Source organism: Sinocyclocheilus anshuiensis, unplaced genomic scaffold (genome assembly GCF_001515605.1).
Source record: "Sinocyclocheilus anshuiensis isolate Anshui unplaced genomic scaffold, SAMN03320099.WGS_v1.1 scaffold1128, whole genome shotgun sequence".
In the NCBI taxonomy this organism is placed as follows: domain Eukaryota; kingdom Metazoa; phylum Chordata; class Actinopteri; order Cypriniformes; family Cyprinidae; genus Sinocyclocheilus; species Sinocyclocheilus anshuiensis.
In genome coordinates, this window is record NW_015551066.1 from 110069 (window position 1) to 132397 (window position 22329).

Sequence of the window (22329 nt, forward strand, 5' to 3'; positions counted from 1 at the left end):
TGTGTGTGTGTGTGTGTGTGTGTGTGAGTGTGTGTGTGTGTGTGTGTGAGAGAGAGTGTGTGTGTGTGTGTGTGTGTGTGTGTGTGTGTGCGTGCATGTGAAAACCAAGGTGGAAATGGTGTTGTTTGTCTCCCATGAATTACTAATGATAAGATCGACTAGAAAATAGCGTAAGACTGACTAGTAATAGCGCTTCTAGTAGTTCAATCGTAAACTTTTCAAAGTGCACCATTTCCTGAGAAAGAGCTGTGGATTGTTTGTTTGTTTGTGAGTGCGGTTTGTTCAGTTCCTCTGAATCATTCAGTCTTTATCTGATCTCTGCGTTTGCTTTACTCAGACTCTTACTAACAGCAGTCTTGAGTTGAGTTCACTGAGGGCCATCTTTAGCGGGACGTTTACATGTTAGTGAGTAGTTTCATGTTTAAAATTGTATTTGTGATTTTACATGAAGCTTTAATTCATTTGATGGACTTTCGTTTTGAACTCTTAATGCATTTAACATATTTGAGATCCTTTTTTGACTAAATCCTGAAGAATGAGTTCCAGATGAAAACCAGAAAAATTTGGGCTGAAAATGTGTTTATCACATTCTTTCGTGAGTGATTTATTTGGAGTATTTGTGGAACACATTCCTCGTGGAGATCCCCTCCTCACTTCTGAACGCATGTTGTAATTTGTAGTGTTATAATGTAGTGCTTAATCACATGTGTTTTCTGACTGCACTCATACATGCTTTCATCCATTTTCCAAACTGTCCTATAGATTCCAGAGCCCATTGGAAACACCCTGGATGGTTCAGACCGCAATGTTGTGACTTGCTGTTAAAGGGGTCATGACATAAGAAATCAAATTTGCCTTGATCTTTTGGCACATGAGAGGTCTTTCACAGGGGCACAAACATTTGCATAAACACGCCTCCAGAGCAAGACATCGACGAATAGTCTTCCTCTCAGCATAGGCTCCGCCCACTGGCGTTCACTTGCTAACGGCTAACACTTGATCATGCTGAATGCGAGTGTCGCGTCGCGTCAAAAGCAAATAGAAATGACAATCAAGTTCAAGTTCAATTCAAGTTCAATTTTATTAGTCACATACACAATCATACACAGTACGACGTAGTGAAATGCTTGGTACGGCTCTCCACACAGAATGCAATGCAATAGACTATATATTAAAAAATAAATATTATAAAAGTAGTAATAAGAAGAGAAAGAAAAGAAAAACTGTATCCTAAGAAATACTTTAGGTTGAATAGTGAATAGAATTACAAAATACTGTAAGAAGAAATTAAGCTAAGAAATTAACAATAAAGAATATAAATAAAGAGAAGAATATACAGATTACTAAAATTACAGCAAAAAATTAAAAATTAAAATTTAACCAAGTAAAAAGATAGAGAATATATGTACAAAAATATGTGAATGAGTACATCTCTGAGTACATTCGCTTTGACGCATTTGGTTTAAACAGCTCGGTCGTGTTTTTGTACAGATATCAGAAGGATCCAAGCGTAAGGAACATGTGGATAGTTTATTTTAATGGCATCCCGGATCGTGTCTGAGGATTTTGTTTTGTAATCGAGGCACAGTGTCATGGAGAGTCACAAAGAATCATTCGTTGAAAGATGAAGCGGCGCTAGATCTGCATCACAAACCATAAGTAAATGATTATTTTGATCATGTTGTCAAAACACTGGCATGCAATAGCGAGGGGGCATTGATACTTTTTCCTATGCAGTGACGTTAGCCAATCACAACAAGCCTTAAAGGACCCGCCCCTTAAAACAGGTCGCTTCAGAGAGAGGGTCAGAATGAGGGTTGAAAATAACCTTTTTTTTTTTAATCCATGTCATGACCCCTTTAAATTCAGCTTTTGTGAGCGTACACACTAGACTTTACAGGATTTGAAACTGAGCGTCAGAGCGCATCTCTAGTGTGTGTGTGAGTGTGTGAGAGAGAGTGTGTGTGTGTGCGTGCGTGTGTGAGTGTGTGTGTGTGTGTGTGCGTGCGTGCGTGTGTGTCGCGCTGACGGTGACGTGTTCTCTCTGTAGAGTGGGTGTTTGTGTGCGCTGTGCTCGTGGGCAGTCTCCTGGTCATTCTGCTGGTGGGTGTTTGCTGGTGTCAGTGCTGTCCTCATTCATGCTGCTGTTACGTGAGATGCTGCTGCTGTCCAGACACCTGCTGCTGCCCTCGGCACCGTGAGTCCCGCAAACACACCATCATGCCACCGACACGCGACCGTAGTCTGACTCTGTCTCTCATAAACAGTGTATGAAGCAGGAAAGGGGATCAAGTCAACTCCGCCCACACCTGTTCCCATGCTCCATCCATATTACATACCTGGGATGCCCACCATGGTGCCCATCGCTCCGCCCTCCCTCATTGACCCGAACCTGTCCACTGCACCATCACTGGAGAACAGCGGCTCAGGTGAGTGCACTGTGCTAAAACTAGAGTAAGCCTGGTGATTACTGAGCTACTGCACAGTATTAGATGCTCCAAAACCACAACGTGATTTACTGGCACATTATCCAATTGATTTACCACTGCAGTATTTCAGAGTATTTTTTAAGAACTTAAAATGAGTTTGAAGTGAAGGTAATAAATCTGCAGACAGACCGATATGTTGTTTAGATTTAGTTTACTATGGAGTTAAATCAATGCCACATATACTTGCAAAAGAATTGAAGTTTTGCAAATGAAAATGAAAGTATTGAGAAAAATTAAATGAGCAAAACAGAGCAAAAGCAATGATTTTGTAGCACATATTTTCCATGGCCATAGCTACTAATTTATTTGCAATGCTGCTTTTATTTTGCAATTCAGTCAAGCTTGTGATAACATTTTTTCCACCCCCATGTCAAAACAATGCAATTCTTTATTTTGGTTTGCAAAACTTTTTTCTCACAATACTTCATTTTCTTTTGCAGTTCTTTATTTTTGTTTGCAAAAAGCACATTTATTTTTTCTCAATGCTTTCATTTTCCTTTGCAAAACGTTCTTTTCTTTTGCAATTCCTCAGTTCTTTTGCAAGTGTATGTGGCTTTGATTTGACCCCATATTTAACATTATGACTGAAGAAATAGAGATTGCACTTGAGCACAAATGTGCCGCGGTGTGTTGTATTAAACACATACAGGCCAAGTAAAGCCTTCCTGCATTTTTGCTCCTCCCCGCTGGGTTTGGGTAAATCCACAGGGTTCTTGGAACTCGGATCGAGTCACGAGCTCAAGCCTCTGTTATGGACTGCAAATCAAATCTGTCCAAGGATTATAGTATGTAATGACTGTGTATTGCAAGCAGTGTTGTTTGCGCAGTGTCCTAACATTCACACTGAAATGCTCCATCGAGTGTGGATTTGAGTGTGGAAGAAATGTCATTCTATCTGAGTACAGGATTATTTTAAAATGGCCTGAATGACCAAAACCAGTATTCTTACAACACACTCGCGGTGTATCTCCTGTAGTGCGGAGTGGTTTCCATCTGCAGCCTGCGTCAGATCAGAGCTCTCTGAAGGTGCTGCAGTTTGTGGAGAAGCAGCTCGCTCAGTTTAACCCATCACTGACGCTTAGCAGCAGTCGAAACTGTAAGACACAAACACCGTTCAGATGCATGATCCAATCCACACACTCCGCTTCTCTGTTCTCCTGTGTAAGAGCTGCATGCTTGACTCTTCCTGTTCCTCTGCATTCCTCTGTGTTCTCTAAAGCAGTGGTTTTCAAACTCTTTAAGAGAGACCCTGTGTTAATGTTAACACACCGGTCTCAAGTCCCACAGAGGACTCCGGAAGGAATCAAATCACTGTAGGTGCTTCTGAAGTTAGCGAGGGTGCTTTAGCTGTGATGCATATCTATTTTGACATATCATATTTTGTCCAGTCCATTGTTATGATTATCACTATGTCAATCATTGCGATTTTGATAGGGAATCTCCCATTCATATGCGGATGTGACTCCCAAAACTTTGCAGAGTGTTCGTCATGTTGGTCCTCTTAGCAGCATGAAAAACACAACTTTTATTCAAATTCTGAATGGATTATACCCAAGAAAGTGTGCAAATAGCACTCCCTTAATAATCAGCTGTCACTCATCACAAAATTCTGTTATAATCAGTGAATCTCCCTACACTGCACAATAAATCTATTATTTACATCAGGTCTACACTTTGTTTGTTATGATGAGAGGAATAGCTTGCAGAATTCAGGACTGAACAAAGACGTTTTGATTATCTGAAACACCTCTGATTAGACGTTGTGTTCAAGAAATCAACAGATACTTCTGTGATTGGCTGCACTGCTCAGCGCTATAAAACACATTGTAATAAGAAACCTTTGAAGATCTCTAGAGCGCAAACACAGAGAGACAGATACGCACTGGAATCTGCTTACTCTCATTTTGTTGTTTGTTTATTTTGTTGTTAACATTTGCCGGTTCCTGCTTTCTTCTTCCCTGAGTCTTGAGCTTTGTTACATACATATATTAATTTTCCTTAAATCATCCAGGCGACCCACCCGAGTGTCGTGAAAACCACTGCTCTAAAGCTCCTTGTACTTCACTTTTTTCATGTTCTTCAGGCTTTTCTTGTAGTGCTCTAAATGCTGCTTAGTGTTCCTGATATAAATGTTGTATACATGATCACAAGACTTGCGAGAGCAGAACAATTAAGATCAAACTTTCTAATGTATAGGTCTTCAGCCCTGCTCCTGGAGACCCACTTTCCTAATGAAACACACCTGAACCAGCCAATCAAGTTCTTCAGGATAATTTAAAAAATCTCAGGCCAGGTGTGTTGAGGAACTCGGTGGGTCGCCAGGAGCAGGGCTGAAGACCTAAGCTGTCAGAGATGTCTGTGCTGATTTCTGTTCATTTGCAGCCTGCAGTATGTCCGAGCTGAGTTCGTTACATGATGTAGAAACCGACTTCCGCCAAACCTATCGACAAGTCCAGAAGAAGGCTCTACCAGCCATTCCTGATCTTGATGACCCCGCTGACCTCCGGGCCACAGATTTATCTCCCGTTCACGAGGGAAGATACACACGACAGCCACAGCACAGAAATCGTGTGGCGGATGAACGCCCCAGGTAACAGACGGTCGAGATGTAGTAGAGCCTTGTTGTTACTACACAACGAGCAGATCACAGCATTGACCAGTGTTTGCGAAAGTTACTTTTAAAAGTAATGCATTACAATATTGCGCTACTTCCTATAAAGTTACTAATTATGTTACTTAGTTACTTTTCATGGAAAGTAATGCGTAACGTTACTTTTTAAATCTGGGCAGGGCTTGTTTGTTTGTTTTTAATATAAAAAAGTTATTTTACAAATGTAAATACACTTTCATACCAAAAGTGAAGTGAATCTGCCTCAGGCTGAAGGAAATGTAAATTCATGTCTGTACAGTAGAGGGCGCAGCTCAAACTAATCACATGAAGAATATCACGCAGGAGAAGAAAGTTCAACACTATTCTGCAATAACTAAAATAAAACACAAATGTGTCATTTTTGCTTAGTATGTTTGAATTTGATCATCGAAGGTCAGTAGCAAAGACATTGGTTAATAAAATTGGATTAAATACATAAATAATATTTGTGTTATTTAACATTTAATTATTGCAGGTTCATGTCATATTCTGAGTTGCATTTGACTGTTTTTATTCATTTTGAGGAACACTGAATGTGTTTGTGTGCAGGTGAGATGAGTAAACGCATGTTGATATTTAGTCTAGAACTACAGTAAGATCATGTTCACACACAACGCTCTGCACTTACTCCTGATTTCTGTCACCATGGCAACACCAGAGCTGTCACTCAATACATGGAAACAAAGTAACATTATTTGAAAAAGTAACTCAGATATTTCCTTCTAAATTAAAAAGTAATGCGTTACTTTACTAGTTACTTGAAAAAAGTAATCTGATTATGTAACTCGCGTTACTTGTAATGCGTTACCCCCAACACTGGCATTGACCATCTGTGTTCCAGGTGGAACCCTCGCTCGGAGCACCTGCAGAGGAAGGCGTTCCTGGAACGAGGACGGACTGGATCTGTGGATGAGCTGGAGGAGTTTGCGATGGCGTATATGCAGCGAGGACGTCACGGTGACATCGGAAACAGGGAGGACGACTACAGAGAGCGAGAACGGGATCGTTACCCGTTTTATTGTTCCAAGGCCAGTCCAGCGAGACGTCCCCCCAGCCCTCCGCCCTTACCTGGAAACAAGCGGGACACTTGGGACAACGGTCAAGCCCAGAGGGATCCACGAGAGCGGGATCAGAGCGCAAGAGATCGCAGGCCAGACTACGACCATGCCCTTCTCAACAGTTTATTTGAACGTAAAGCTAAAGCTGTGAAGAGCAGCGCTTCAAAAGCGGGACAGACCGAAGACGACTCGGACACGCCTTCCAAAAACAGCTCCAAAAAGAGTAGTGAGCGTTTCCACAGCAGGACTCCCAGCAACCAGTCCCCTCGGCAGCGGACTGCAGAGGACAATGAATCTCTGCCGCCGTACACAGAGGAGCTGGAGCATTCCCGTGGAGCCGAGTCCGGACAACAGCCATTCAGATACACGCGCTCCGGTCCCGGGCCTGAGGAGCAGAACCGCACTCGGAAAGTGGTGAGTTATCTGTAGACTCTTTGTGACTTTACTGCTCCATTGAAAGGGGGAATAAAACCCTCACAGCACTGTGGACCTGAGTTTGTCTCGCATGTAAATGGATGCGTTGGTGCAGTGAAAGAAAGGCACCAAAGGTCCACAGAATGAAGCCACTTCAATCAAAGCAAGGCTGTAGAAAGGCCTTTGAAAAAGGTCTTCAGAGATTTGAAGAATGTAGTCCTGAAACCCTCCAACACAACTGGTAACATTATTGAAAAACGTTTAAGTTATTTCAAAAAGAGACCTCAAGTATGAAGGATCCTTTGAAAACAGTCCAGTACAAGAGAGAATCCAGAGAAGCACTCTATAAGATTTCCTCTTGCTAGTCATCATCCTTACCATTTATTTCGTTCATATCTCTTGTAGACATTTTTTGATGAACAAAGCACGCAGTTTGATTCCGACCTAGGCCTTTCAATCACGGTTCGAATTGTACCTCGATTTGACAACAGAAAATAAGCTGTACACAGGTAACAAGAATGTCAATAAATCAACTCTGCCTGCTTGCTGCTTAATTCCTCGTCAAATTGTATTTGGATCACAGCTTAAACGGTGTATAGGCTCTAACACAACTAACCGTATTGACTGTAGAAACGGTCCCAGAGATGTTAGGAGTCTAGAAAAAGAGGCTAAAAAGATTGAACAAATATGTAGCAGAAAGCAAACATAATGCAAGTCACTTCAGTATTTGCTGCAGATGCTCTGTGGATAGTTTTGGGGTCGGTGTGAGTTCAGTGCGTCGATCGCTGCAGAAAATAATTCGTCCTTTGATACGCACTTATCGCCCACAGACTTCCACTGTGAGATGATGTTTCTGCGTTTATAAACACAGATGCTGCAAATAGAGTTTAACAATCATTACATGAGATCCAACTGTAAAACGCTACTGTAGACGTTACAGTACCACCGAAGCGAAAGCGCTCCAGTTATGTGCATAAATACTAGTGCTGTCAAACGATTAATCGCAATTAATCGCATCCAAAATAAGTTTTTGTTTAAATAATATATTTACTGTATGTGTGCTGTGTATATTTATTATGTATATACTGTATAAATACACACACATACAGTATATATTTTGAAAATATTTACATGTCTATATTTATATTAATATAATTTATATGATAAATAAATATATTTAATATATAACAACATTATTCTGAAATATACATGCATGTGTGTGTATTTATACAGTATATACATAATAAATATACACAGCACACATACAGTAAATATATTATTTAAACAAAAACTTATTTTGGATGCGATTAATCATTTGACAGCACTAATAAATACAGGTGGAAATCTTATCGAGTGCAGCTTGGAGAATCAGGCAGCTCTTCAGGGTTTGACTTTGTTTAATTTTAATTTTTGTGTGTTATTTCATTATAATGTAACACGTCTGGTCCTAATAATTCCAAAATAATCACTGACAGCGCTTCACCTGCCGCTCTCACCGCTAGACGAGACTAATCTACTCAAACTGACTCGGCTGGCTGCTTCTGCTCACTCTTCTGTCCTCTCTTTGAACAGAGCACTCTTCTGAGCAGAGACTCGCTTGTAGTTTGATGTGTCAGACGTCTCCACCGCCGGCTCGCACCCCTGCTGCAGAACTCTAGCGCTGAGGAAGGCAGGTTTGTGCACTATTGAAATGTGTTTTACAGCCATGTCTGAACAAATATGACTTCCTCACAGCTTTGACTTTGAGCTGACAGTTTGAGCGGATTTGTGTTTGATGAAAACTTTTGCCACACAGTGGAATGGTGAGGTTTACACTGAGGGTTACTGGATGTAAAATATGAGGTTAACATACACAAACTTTTGGGATCAGTAAGATTTTAATTTTTTTTGAAAGAAGTCTCTTATGCTCATTAAGGCTGTATCTGTTTGATCAAAAATACTGATTTTTTTTTTTTAATTTTGTGATATATTATTGCAATTTAAAATAACATTAACGTAATTTATTTCTGTGATGCGCAGCTGTATTTTCAGCATCATTACTCCAGTCTTCAGTGTCACATGATCTTCAGAAATCATAATAATATGCTGATTTATAATTAATGTTGCAAACTGTTGTGCTGCTTAATCATTTTTGGGACCTGTGATACTTTTTTCTTTGATTCTTTGATAAATAAAAAGTTAAAAAGAACAGTGTTTATTGAAAATAGAAATTTTGTGTTATAATATACACTACTATTCAGAAGTTTGGGGTCAGTAAATGTTTTCTTTCTTTTAAAAAAAATGTTATTCAGCAAGGATGTGTTAAATGATAAGTGATAGTAAAGACTTATATTGAAAAGATTTCTATTTCCAATAAATGCTTTTTTTTTTACTCTTTATTCATCAAAGAATCAAAGAAAAAAGTATCACAGGGTCCAAAAAAATATGAAGCAGCAAGAGTTTCAGCTCTGATAAAAAATCAGCATATTAGAATGATTTCTGAAGATCATGTGACACTGAAGAGTGGAAATTCAATAGGAAACCAATACTATTTCACAATATTACTGTTTTTTTTTTCTGTATTTTTGATCAAATAAATACAACTTTGATGAAATTAAAAACATGATAAATATTACTGATCTCAAACAAACGGGACACAGTCTTTTCAATCTCGTGTATAATCTCAAAGTGCTCTCTCTGTATGAATGGAGTTAAATTCTGCTAAATGGTTACATTCTGACAACATATATCACACATTCGTAAAAACAAGACACTTGCTAACTAATTAATATTATTGCAGATCTTGTTATACACTCATGCTTTTATCAGTATTATAAGATACAGACCATTATTTTCCAAGTAACAAATGATGATATTGTGTATTTTTGGGGATGACACTGGTTTTCATAAGCAAAGCTGAGCAAAGATTTAAAGATTGAGAGAAGAAGATTACAGTGAGTGATTTGGTTTCAGTGGTTTGTCAGAATGATCAGCCAAACTCATCATGTTATATAAAGAAGAAAGGGCTTTCACTGAATGAGTGTCTCAGTATAACACGCAGCTGACTACAGTCGAACGCTTCAGTATTAGTAGTGAAAAGCAGCCTCCCGTACGTTGAGTTGGTGTCAATAGCTTGAGTGTGAGGCGTCTGGAGACGAGATGAGCTCATCCAGAGTCAGTCTGGAGATCAGACATCATCAGAGGACTGACTTCACCTGCACTGCCTTTACTAATCACTCTAGGCGTCTGTACACATGCTTTATGTAAGTTATCTGTACCAAACAAAGTGATTTTATCCCCATACTTGAGAAAACGGTTAATATAATTACAATTTTGCCCATGAGGACTGAAAATCATGTTTATGCAACGGTTTACATTTTTTTTTGTTTTCACATGTTTGCTGCCTCATGAAATATGTGTATGATCTGTATGCAGACCCGGTTATATTAACTGCATCAAATGAATTTCAGTAAAAACTTGACAAACTCTACTCCTAACAGACTCATGTGTGTTTTGTAATTGTAAACTCTTATATCACTCTTGTTGTGTTTGTGTCGCTGTAAATCAGTGTGTGTGTAAGTGTGAGTCATGAGGCTCTTTGTTCATTGTTTAGACAATAGTGACGCACTGAACACAACAGTTTTGAGATGGAAACCTCGCACAAACACGCGTACACGCGTGCACGCACACACAAACACACTCACTCTCTCTCACACACACACTCACTCACACACACACACACTCACTCACAGTCGAACGCTTCAGTATTAGTAGTGAAAAGCAGCCTCCCGTACGTTGAGTTGGTGTCAATAGCTTGAGTGTGAGGCGTCTGGAGACGAGATGAGCTCATCCAGAGTCAGTCTGGAGATCAGACATCATCAGAGGACTGACTTCACCTGCACTGCCTTTACTAATCACTCTAGGCGTCTGTACACATGCTTTATGTAAGTTATCTGTATAAGTGATTTTATCCCCATACTTGAGAAAACGGTTAATATAATTACAATTTTGCCCATGAGGACTGAAAATCGTGTTTATGCAACGGTTTACATTTTTTTTTGTTTTCACATGTTTGCTGCCTCATGAAATGTGTATGATCTGTATGCAGACCCGGTTATATTAACTGCATCAAATGAATTTCAGTAAAAACTTGACAAACTCTACTCCTAACAGACTCATGTGTGTTTTGTAATTGTAAACTCTTATATCACTCTTGTTGTGTTTGTGTCGCTGTAAATCAGTGTGTGTGTAAGTGTGAGTCATGAGGCTCTTTGTTCATTGTTTAGACAATAGTGACGCACTGAACACAACAGTTTTGAGATGGAAACCTCGCACAAACACGCGTACACGCGTGCACGCACACACAAACACACTCACTCTCTCTCACACACACACTCACTCACACACACACACACTCACTCACTCACACACTCACACACACACACACACACACACTCTCTCTCACTCACACACACACACACACACATAATTTTCACACGACGACGTCCCCGAGTGGCCTCAGAGTTGTCTGATTTAGCTCTTGCTGTAGATTGTGCAGCCAACAAAACATTTAAAATGTATCTTTACAAAACATCTTCAATGGACAAAAAAAATTAGACATGACTAAGACATTAAGGCAGACTGTAATTCCAGCCTCATGTTTTAGTAAATATCACACCTGCTCTGATGCTCCATGAGATGACTGACAGACTGAAAGTTATTTTGCTCCACATGTTTCAAGTGTGTGTGAGTGTGGGCCCTATTTTAATGATCTAAGCCAGGGGTGTCAAACTCAGTTCCCGGAGGGCCGGACGTTTTGTTCCAACCCTGCTCCAACACGCATATCACGTAGTTTTCAAATAAGCCAGAAGGACTTGATTAGTTGGATCAGGTGTGTTTAATTAGGGCTGAATCTAAACTCTCCGGCGCTCCAGGAATTGAGTTTGACACCCCTGATCTAAGCGCATGGTCTAAAGCGCACAGCGCAGGTGCACTCAGGGCGTGTCCGAATACACTTTTGCTAGTTTAATGATGGGAAAAATGGTCTGCGCACCCGGACGCATGGTCTAAACTGGTTGTCCCTATTCTAAGTAAGTGAGTAATGGGTGTGTTTTGGGCGTAACGTGCAATAAACCAATCAGTCTCATCTCCCATTCCCTTTAAGAGCCAGTTGCGTTCGCGCCATGGCGAATTCGCCATTTACACGGCAGAATTAGCAAGTGCAAAGACAGAACGCGTCTGCAGAGATGAAACGGAGCTGCTCGTCCGCGAGCAAATAGGTAGCCTAATTCTGATACATGCAATGACTATCCATTATGACATGTAGGCATTTTTATATTTATGTAGCCTACACAATAATAATATTTTACATTGTAATCCTTTAATTTTTAATATTTGGCATGTTTGTGTGCTGCTGCGCGTCCCTGTGTGTGTAATAAGCAGAGTGTACATGTGCTGTACACCCGCCTATACTAACGCACTCTTTCAATAACAAAAAAATAAATATTGCGCCAGACTTTAGACCAAGTTTTTGTTGTCAATGGCGCGGTCTATTTCAGTTGCCTCAAAATAGCAACACGCCAGCAATGCACCTGAACACACCTCGTTTTCAGATCAGCACGCCCATGAGCGCACTAATGAGCGCAAATTCATTTGCTATTTAAAGGGGTCATATGATGTTGCTAAAAAGAACATTATTTTGTGTATTTGGTGTAATGAAATGTTTATGCGGTTTAAGGTTCAAAAACCACATTATTTTCAACATACTGTACATTATTGTTTCTCCTCTATACCCCGCCTTTCTGAAACGCGTCGATTTTTACAAAGCTCATCGGTCTGAAAAGCGAGGCGTGCTGTGATTGGCCAGCTATCCAGTGTGTTGTGATTGGCTGAATACCTCAAGCATGTGAAACGAGCCGTTTTAGGTAGGCGTGGCTGACTCTTAACTTTTATAAAGAATATCTCTTTGGATTTGAGACTTTAGTCTTTACAACTTTACAGATCTTCTTTATGCACCAAGAGCTTGTAATACTCCAAAGAGAAAGGAAAAATTTAAATCGCATCACATGACCCCTTTAAACAATGTGGCGCAGGTGAAAATGATAACTGCGTCGGGCTGAAACTAGCAAAAAATACTTGTCGCGCCTGGCGCCGCATTGCACCGAGTGTATGTTAGGGCCCTGTGTGTGTGTTAAAGTGTGTGTGTGTGTGTGGACTGCTACGATTTAAAAAGGGGAAGTCAGGTTACACCCACAGCACTGCTGATGAAACTCAGATGCTGGAGCTGCACAGTCAGGAGATCAGTGATTATCTCACACCATCTGCTGGAGACACCAGGATCTTCAGCTGATCTCAGGCCTGTGCTGGACGAACAGAAAACTAATCTGCCTGAAACTATCAGCAAACAGCACTATGACATCGTTTGTATATTATGTTAATATTATTAACATACTAATTATTCAAATAAATTAACGTAAAAGTCTTGTCATTTATGTATTCTGGTGGTGAGTGAGTGAATGAGTTTATGATGTATGAATGTCACCTTCAGATCTGATTCCTCTCGAGTTGATTGGATTCTTGGTTTATATGGATTGAGCTGGTACAAACTGAACATATTTCTTTCAAAGCCTGTTGAGTGAAAACCATGATAAAATGTCAGCGAAACTCTGCTGTCCTATCAAACCCCAGCAGTCTCGGATAACATATGAGGTCATTACATTCCCAAACTACTAAAGCAAAACCTGTGCCTAAAACATTACTCTCCTCATCCGTCTGAAACTGGTGTCGCTGTAGGACAGTTACAGAAATGATTTTCAGAAAAAGTGATTTTTACTGGATGTTCATTTTCTCATCCAATTTTAAGAGCCGCTGCCTCAGAGATCATATCAGACATAATATATATTAAATATCACATATTAAAAAGTGACATCCCTGCTGAAAAAACAATAGAACATCACAGAAAGTTCTAATGGTTTCCTCTACAAATACCATTACAAACATTACAAACCATCAACTTTTAACCATTAAAAATGGTTTTCTGTAGCGTGTTTTGGGACATATTCCATTAGGATTTATTGTTTTTTTAAGCCACCGATAGAAGATGACCAGTTACAAGTAGAGACCTACAGGGTCCATTACAGTCTCCATTAAAACCAATACAAGTCCCATTATAACCAGTCAAACCATTACAGATTCTGTGATGGTGTCTGTTGTTTTTTTCAGCAGGGTTACAGTGATGTTGATCATAATGTGAGTGATTAGACTTGTTTGTAAGAAAACACAATGAGGTAAACTTCATAGTAAAAGTGTGTTTACATACAGACATCCTAACAAATTGGACGCATATTTATCATTGTTTTAATGAAGTTTCGCGGGCTGCTCGTGTCACCTGTGCGCATGCGCGCTGTGTGATGTACCTGTTTGTGGGTGGAGTACTGATGATGATGATGACGAGGGGAGGAAGAGGAGAGCAGAGGAAACACAAACCGGACTCTGAGAGACGCAACTAAACGTTAAAGCTTCTTGGAGAAAATGCAGTTTTGACTGAGCTCTCTTCCGCCGCTTTCATCAGATTTACACTCGCGCTGGTTTCGGTTCGTGGTTTCTGGAGTTTATCAGATCATCATGAGGAAGATGATCGTGTCTGCGCTGCTTCTGAGTCTCCTGACCCCAGGTGAGTCTGAGCTTCACACGGAACATCTCATACACACACACGCATCTGTCCGTTTCACTGCCAGAAAGCCAATAATATAATGACTTTGTGAAGGTTGATCAATGGAAACAGGTACAAGTGTCACCTGTGCGCGTCCGTATCGGTCACGTGACCTACTGTTGTTTATACAAAGAATCCAATTTTTTAAAATGTACAAACGTCGAAAGACTGATGGGATATACATGTGTAAATATAGCACTCAAGAATAAGAAAATATGGAATCTAGAGAAATAAAAAAAGAAAAACAAATAAATAACATACAAATGCAGTGGTCATGATTGAAAGTTCATATGAAAAGCAAGAGATTCAAAGAAATGACGTTTCCACAAATATTTTGCTGAACATTTCTCTTTATAAACATGTTCGACACTAATGCTGTATTTGTCTGGAAATAGTTAAGAATTTCCTGCTCTTTGTCTCATGACCAGTTTTACAGGTTTGGCAGCCTGTGTGTTTCTGTGTTAACTAACTCTCTCGGTCTCTGTCTCTCACTCAAACACACACAAACATTAACACACTTTCGCTTCCGTTCTTTCAGGGATTCTGTCTATCCAGGTCACCCTCTCTGAGACAGAGAAGCGCACGACTCTCTTCGCATCGGTCGTCTTGCGCTGTGATTTCTCCACCTCCGCTCAGCTGCAGAATGTGGTGGTCACTTGGAGATACAAATCCTTCTGCAAAGACCCTGTTCTGGACTACTACTCCACAGGTAGAGCTTTAGCATCACATCATCTTCTGTTATGTCTGTGTGAGATGTGTGGAAGTGTTTCCGCTGTGATGGTGATGCATCAGAGCAAAAACTGTCATGAGTGGATTCATAAAGTGGTGGGGACAAAACAGAAATGCATTTGTGTGTGCAGATTCACCATCCAGATCTGTTGCCAGAGTAGAATTAGGAAAACATGTTTTGGATTGAATTTTGGATTACATGTTTAACACCAGAACTTTAATTAGCTGTTGTGACATTGTTGTCATCACATCAACACACCCCGTCCAGTGCTAATGTCCATGTGTTGTTGATGTTGTTGTGCTGCAGCGTACCAGTCGGCCCTTCAGTTGGGTCGAGACCCTGCCAATGACTGCTTGGACTCGCAACGCACCATCCGAACCGTGGTTCAGAAACTGGGATCCAACGAGGCAGTGCTGGGCAGCGAGTATAGAGATCGCAAAATCTACGTTCAGAACAGTGAGTGGATGCTTGACATGCTACGTTTTGCGACTAATAAGTCTGTACTTTTGTACTGCTTTATTGTCTGAGGAATGCTGCCGGACTAATAGTTGTGCATCTGACCTTCACAGACAGATGCGAATGTATGCCTACCTGAGCAATAGTGAACCAGAATCAAACCGGAGTGATAGTGAACTATAGTAAACCAGAATCAAACCTGAGCGATTGTGATCTACGGTAAATTAGAATCAAACCGGAGTGATAGTGAAGTATAATAAACTAGAATTGAACCTGAGTGATAATGAACCAGAATCAAACCTGAGCAATAGTGAACTCATAGTGAACCAGAATCAGAATCAAACTGGAGTGATAGTGAACTAGGCTATAGTAAACTAGAATCAAACCTGAACTATAGTGAACTTATAGTGAACCAGAATCAAACCTGAGCAATTATGAACTACAGTAAACTAGAATTGAACCTGAACGATAGTGAACCAGAATCAAACCTGAGTGATCGTGAACTGTAGTGAACCAGAATCAAACCTGAGCGATTGTGATCTACGGTAAATTAGAATCAAACCTGAGCAATAGTGAACTATAATAAACTAGAATTGAACCTGAGCGATAGTGAACTATAGTGAACCAGAATCAAACCTGAGCAATAGTGAACTATAGTGAACCAGAATCAAACCTGAGCAATAGTGAACCAGAATCAAACCTGAGCAATAGTGAACCAGAATCAAATCTGAGCAATAGTGAACTTATAGTGAACCAGAATCAAACCTGAGCAATAGTGAACCAAAATCAAACCTGAGCAATAGTGAACTCATAGTGAACCAGAAGCAGAATCAAACTGGAGTGATAGTGAACTAAGCTATAGTAAACTAGAATCAAACCTGAACTATAGTGAACTTATAGTGAACCAGAATCAAACCTGAGTGATAGTGAACTATAATAAACTAGAATTGAACCTGAGCGATAGTGAACCAGAATCAAACCTGAGTGATCGTGAACTGTAGTGAACCAGAATCAAACCTGAGTGATTGTGATCTACGGTAAATTAGAATCAAACCTGAGTGATAGTGAACTAGAGTCAAACCTGAGTAATAGTGAAGTATAATAAACTAGAATTGAACCTGAGCGATAGTGAACCAGAATCAAACCTGAACTATAGTGAACTTATAGTGAACCAGAATCAAACCTGAGCGATTGTGAACTACAGTAAACTAGAATTGAACCTGAATGATAGTGAACCAGAATCAAACCGGAGTGATAGTGAACTATTGTGAACCAGAATCAAACCTGAGCAATAGTGAACTTCTAGTGAACCAGAATCAAACCTGAGTGATAGTGAACTATAATAAACTAGAATTGAACCTGAGCGATAGTGAACCAGAATCAAACCTGAGCAATAGTGAACTTCTAGTGAACCAGAATCAAACCTGAGTGATAGTGAACTATAATAAACTAGAATTGAACCTGAGCGATAGTGAACCAGAATCAAACCTGAGCAATAGTGAACTTCTAGTGAACCAGAATCAAACCTGAGTGATAGTGAACTATAATAAACTAGAATTGAACCTGAGCGATAGTGAACCAGAATCAAACCTGAGCAATAGTGAACTTCTAGTGAACCAGAATCAAACCTGAGTGATAGTGAACTATAATAAACTAGAATTGAACCTGAGCGATAGTGAACCAGAATCAAACCTGAGCAATAGTGAACTTCTAGTGAACCAGAATCAAACCTGAGTGATAGTGAACTATAATAAACTAGAATTGAACCTGAGCGATAGTGAACCAGAATCAAACCTGAGCAATAGTGTACTATAGTGAGCTAGCATCAGCTCAATTCAGTTCAGTTCAACTGAAACTCAGTTTCAGTAAATCAATATGAATAAAAAGTGCCTGCTAACTAGCTAATTTAGCTTTTTTTTCACTACCGTACAGTAGAGCTGGGTAATATATCGAATTAGAGACATTATTGTGATAATTGAATAATCAATATAAATTATAGAACATCATTAATAGCGAATATTGTTGAAAATTAAGATTAATGTGCCAAATTTCACTCCTCCTGCAAACAAGCCAGGAAGTGTTTATGTGTTCCAGCAACTAGTTCCTGATCTGAAAGCGTTTTTAGCACCGGTGGGAACATTGTTTCGTGCCACAGAGCATCTCTTAAACCAGGAACTGCTGATAGACTTGTGTTCTTAGGTAAACTTGTGAAACACTTGCGTAATTTGTGAATAAAGTGTGAAATTTAGTATGTGAGTTACATTGCTCTAATGAAGCTGTCAAAATAACCTAATTTGTGTTCATTTAATAAAAAGAAGTGGTCACTACATCTGCTTTTTTTTAGCAGTGTATTTTGCACTAAACATTTTCAATAGCTGTTCTATCCAAGTCATTTTTTTACTGGTGCAGAAGAAAATCACCTTTTTAATTATTCTAGAGCACAAGCAAAAATATTGAGGTATATACAAAATCTGGAAAAATAACAAGATATAAAATTTTAGTCCTACTGCAAAGTGAACTGATGGAGACCTGACTAATCAATTTGGTTTTTTTTGTCAGCAAATTTCTTTTCCATGAATGATTGTTTATATAGATTAGTCATTGCAGTCCCAGTACAGATATTCCTGCGGTGATGACAGGCTCATTTTCTGTGTGTGTGTGCTGTCAGAGGCTGATCTGGTCATTCAGGAGGTGATGTGGTGGGATAATGGGATGTATTTCTGCGCTGTGGAAGCACCTGGAGACACAGGCGGAGATTCAGACCAAGAGATGAAGCTCATCGTGTACCGTAAGTGAATGACCTGATTACTAACACAGGAGTGTGTCCATTAAACACGGCAGAAGAAAAAACTTTTCACCTCAACAAGACTCCAGAGATCATGAATGTACAAACAGTCTGCTTATAATTGGGTCATTCCGTGTCAATATTTACTGAGTTATCTTTAATACCTTTTGAGTTACAGGTCTGCAAACTTTGGAGAAAAGACTGGAAAAGTGCTCTTTCCCCATTTTTGAATGGTCACCATTGGTACATAATGCAACAGAGATTGCTAAAGTCAGCAGATTTTACTAACAGACCTACCAATCTCTGTGTAAAAGTAACATTATGATGCTGCCATCTTTCTGGAGTCATTTTTACCCTCCTGTAATTTGGCTCAGGTGAGATTCAGTGTCTCTATAGTTACAGCCTATAGAGACACTAATAAATCACCACACATAATCTGTCAAATCACAAAACTTGAAGGAAGCAAAGCAAATGGCAGCTTTGTACTGAATGCTTGTCTGTTCACACATGAACACACAGGATTAGGACCAATCATAGAATAATCACATCAGAGAAATGACAAACACAACATCATATAAAGCAGCAGATGACTACACTGCAAAGAAAGGCTTATCTTACTTAGCATTTTTGTCTTGTTTCTAGTCAAAATATCAAAAAATTCTTAAATCAAGTTGCATGTACTAGAGAAGCAAAATGACGTAAGATATTTAGTCTTGTTTCTGGTGGGGGAAAAAACTAAATTAAGTGCATTTTGCTTAAAACATTTAAAATGAATTGACAGTGATGTAAGGAAATTACTCTTAAAACAAGATTATTTTTCTCACGCCACTGGCAGATCTTTTTACTTGTTTTAAGCAAAATTCACTTCCCCCTGGAAACAAGACTAAATATCTTGCGTCATTTCGCTTCTCTAGTAAATGCATCTTGATTTAAGAATTTTTTTATATTTGGTTAGAAACCAGACAAAAATACTAAGTAAGATTTTTTTTGCAGTGTAGAACTTGAGTGAAAACCCTGAACTGATGTGTGCAGATGAGCTGAATGTGTGTTTGGTTTGTTCTGTTAGATTGGCTGACGGTCCTCCTCATCATCCTCGGCACACTGATGCTCATCATCCTCTTGTGTATCTGCTGCTGTCAGTGCTGTCCACAGAAGTGCTGCTGTTACGTGCGCTGCCCCTGCTGCCCAGAGACCTGCTGCTGCCCCGCAAAACGTTAGAACACACACACACTCTCTCTCTCTCACACACACACACACACACACACACTCTATCACACACTCACTCACACTCACACACCACACACACACAGCTTCTGTCACTGAACACAGAGCTAGAACACTCACTGTAATGCTCTGTTCTGTGTTCAGTGGTGATGCAGCACAGGCTGATGAAGGAGGCGCAGAAGGCCATGACTCCGTGGCTGAACGGACAGCCGATCTACGCACCGATGAGTAACCACAGCTCCTCGTACCAGATGAATCCCATGCTGTACGCAGGTCAGAATAAATGATGAGTTTCACAAATAAATGAGGGGTTGAATGGATGCTGTATCTAGACTTTAACCCTGTAAAGCCTGACAAAATAGTAGGAAAAAATATTTTTTTTAATGAAAAAGTTTATTGAACCTTTAGGCAAAATGTTTTTAAAAAGTTTGCATGTGTGTATTTGATCATCAGGTTTTCATGGCTCATATAGTGTTTTCACAAAAATAAATAAATGAACATAATTACCGAAAAAGGTGTAGGCTGAAGCCTTGCTTATTATGCCTACCCTTTATACATAATTAACTGATGGACGACACGTTTTCACTAAATTTGATAATCCAAGATAAACAAAAGTTACATAATACATTTCCCAAAATGTACATACATAATTCTAAACATACATAATTACAGAAATATACATTCCAGCTATTACTTCAATATTTAACTAGCACATTCACAAATGATTGATACTGAGTCTGATTGATATAATTATTTATCGCCTTGTTTTTATACATTTTCTTAAATTTGCAAAATGAATTACATAATTTTAATTCCTTGATATATTTATTCCATAGATGTACCCCTTTGACAGATATACACCTATTTTTTGCATTAGTTCTTGCCCTTACTTTTTTAAACATATACATTCCTCTTAGATTATACTGACTTTCTCTTATTTTGAACAGCCTCTGGATACAATTTGGGAGTAAATTATTATAAACTTTGTTCATTATCTGTGCTGTATATAAATCAACTAAATCTGCAAAAGCATGTAGTTTAATAAACAATTAGTTTGTTGGTTTGTAATAATCACCCCGTTTAGCAATCCTCATAGCTTTCTGTTGTAACATGTATATTGTATTTATATTAGTTTTATATGTATGACTCCACACCTCCACACTATAAGTAATGTATGGAAGCATGAGCGCACAATACAGTATTTATAAAGTAGAGACTCATAGATTTAGTAGATTTAGAGACTCAGACTGAGCAAAAATATGTAATTTCCTGCAGATGCTGATATTTATCTTGATAGAATTCTGCTGCTTGTGATGTAAATCAGTGAGATCTTTATAACAGTAGAGCAGATGCTGACATAAAATCATCTAAATATCAGCTGTTGCTCTATATCTCTATATCTATCTGTCTCGGTAAGATGAGATTGAAATGATCCAAACATAATGCAGTGATTAAAAAATGTGAAACCGGTTTAATAGTGAAGTTTTCTTAGTGTTTATCATTTAGAAGCCTTGGAGGACAAATTCAGATCAGATCAGATTTGATACAGCAGTTTAACATATTAACTTGACAAAAAATTACATTTCAGTGTGTGTGTTTTATAAATAAATATATATTCAAAAGCCCATTTGAGCACAGATTCCACTTGGTCTGTTATTTTGCAACTAAAGCTGTGAAATTTAGATTAAGTGTCCATTTTATTTTTCAGTTTATTTTTCTACTCTTTGTTTATTTGTGTACAGCGCTGGCCAAAACAATCAGAACACTAGTATTCTCAGCAGATAAAACATGGTTTTAAGTCAGTTATGTCTATCTTTTGCTGTAGTGTGTCAGTAGGAAATATCATTTTACATTTCCAAACATTCCTTTGGCCATTAATTGTAATAATGCAGTGAGATTTGAGATCTGATCATCATCAGTCTGTCTGGAGTCACATGAAGAAACAGAACAAACTGAGACAGACTCAATCCAGAAGAACTGATGCTTCAAGACGCTTCTAGAAACCTCCTGCAAAGCTACAGAGCTGTTAACAGTTTGAGGCACTTTAAGCTGTAAAATGAGAATGCTGTCAAAAATAATGTCATAAATAGATTTTCTTTATCAGTTAACTTCTATTAACTACATTAAATCAACATTTGGTGTCAGCATCTTTGTGTTTAAAGCAGCATTTGTTCTCGGTGCACTTGAGCAGAGTTTCTCAGGAGCTTCGCAGGAGGTTTCTAGAAGCATCAGTTCTTCTGGATTGAGTCTGTCTCAGTTTGTTCTGTTTCTTCATGTGACTCCAGACAGACTGATGATGATCAGATCAGATCTCTGTGTGCAGCACAAACATAAATCTCACTGCATTGTTACAATTAATAGCCAAATTAATGATATTTCCTACTGACACACTACAGCAAAAGATAGACATAATTGACTTAAAACCATGTTTTATCTGCTGAGAATACTAGTGTTCTGATTGTTTTGGCCAGCGCTGTACTGATCCGTCTGTGTTTTCAGGCTCAGCATCAGGCAAAGGTGGGATGACGCCGGTGCCTCTGCCGCCTCCACACATGGCAGCGATGCCTCCTCCCGGCGTTCACGGTAACGGCAGCGCTCACGGGACGTATCCGGTGCTGGAGTATCTGGAGAACCAGGTGCGGGGCATGGACGTCTCCAGCCCACTGCTCCAGCCGCAGCCCTCCATCCCACTGCAGCATCTTCCTCCTGCTCCCCAACACATGCCCCAGCACGTGCCCTTCTCCGCCGGGCCCCCCAGCATGCTCTCCGCTCTGGACGACGGCCCCGTCTCCCGCAGGGCCCCGCCTGGCTCTCGAGGAGCCCGCTCCAGCGG

At 39.5% G+C, this 22329-nt stretch overlaps 2 protein-coding genes across 4 annotated transcripts in view; both read left to right on the forward strand.

Annotated features, from left to right (window-relative positions):
* The window catches only part of ildr2 (immunoglobulin like domain containing receptor 2), a 20443-nt gene extending 11975 nt beyond the window's left edge, over nucleotides 1-8468 (forward strand). For all 3 annotated transcript variants that reach the window (XM_016451992.1, XM_016451993.1, XM_016451994.1), the window contains 6 exons: nucleotides 2051-2197; nucleotides 2268-2429; nucleotides 3466-3585; nucleotides 4872-5079; nucleotides 5981-6611; nucleotides 8184-8468. In XM_016451992.1, coding sequence (XP_016307478.1) covers nucleotides 2051-2197; nucleotides 2268-2429; nucleotides 3466-3585; nucleotides 4872-5079; nucleotides 5981-6611; nucleotides 8184-8219 — 1304 coding nt within the window. In that variant the 3' untranslated portion in view covers nucleotides 8220-8468. The remainder of the gene's footprint in view (nucleotides 1-2050; nucleotides 2198-2267; nucleotides 2430-3465; nucleotides 3586-4871; nucleotides 5080-5980; nucleotides 6612-8183) is intronic.
* A 5528-nt stretch (nucleotides 8469-13996) lies between these two features.
* ildr1a (immunoglobulin-like domain containing receptor 1a) overlaps nucleotides 13997-22329 on the forward strand; it is a 10762-nt gene continuing 2429 nt past the window's right edge. The window contains exons 1-7 of the mRNA XM_016451996.1: nucleotides 13997-14262; nucleotides 14840-15010; nucleotides 15338-15487; nucleotides 18156-18275; nucleotides 19339-19485; nucleotides 19641-19769; nucleotides 21996-22329. The exon at nucleotides 21996-22329 is cut by the window's right edge and continues 190 nt beyond it. Coding sequence (XP_016307482.1) covers nucleotides 14214-14262; nucleotides 14840-15010; nucleotides 15338-15487; nucleotides 18156-18275; nucleotides 19339-19485; nucleotides 19641-19769; nucleotides 21996-22329 — 1100 coding nt within the window. The 5' untranslated portion in view covers nucleotides 13997-14213. The remainder of the gene's footprint in view (nucleotides 14263-14839; nucleotides 15011-15337; nucleotides 15488-18155; nucleotides 18276-19338; nucleotides 19486-19640; nucleotides 19770-21995) is intronic.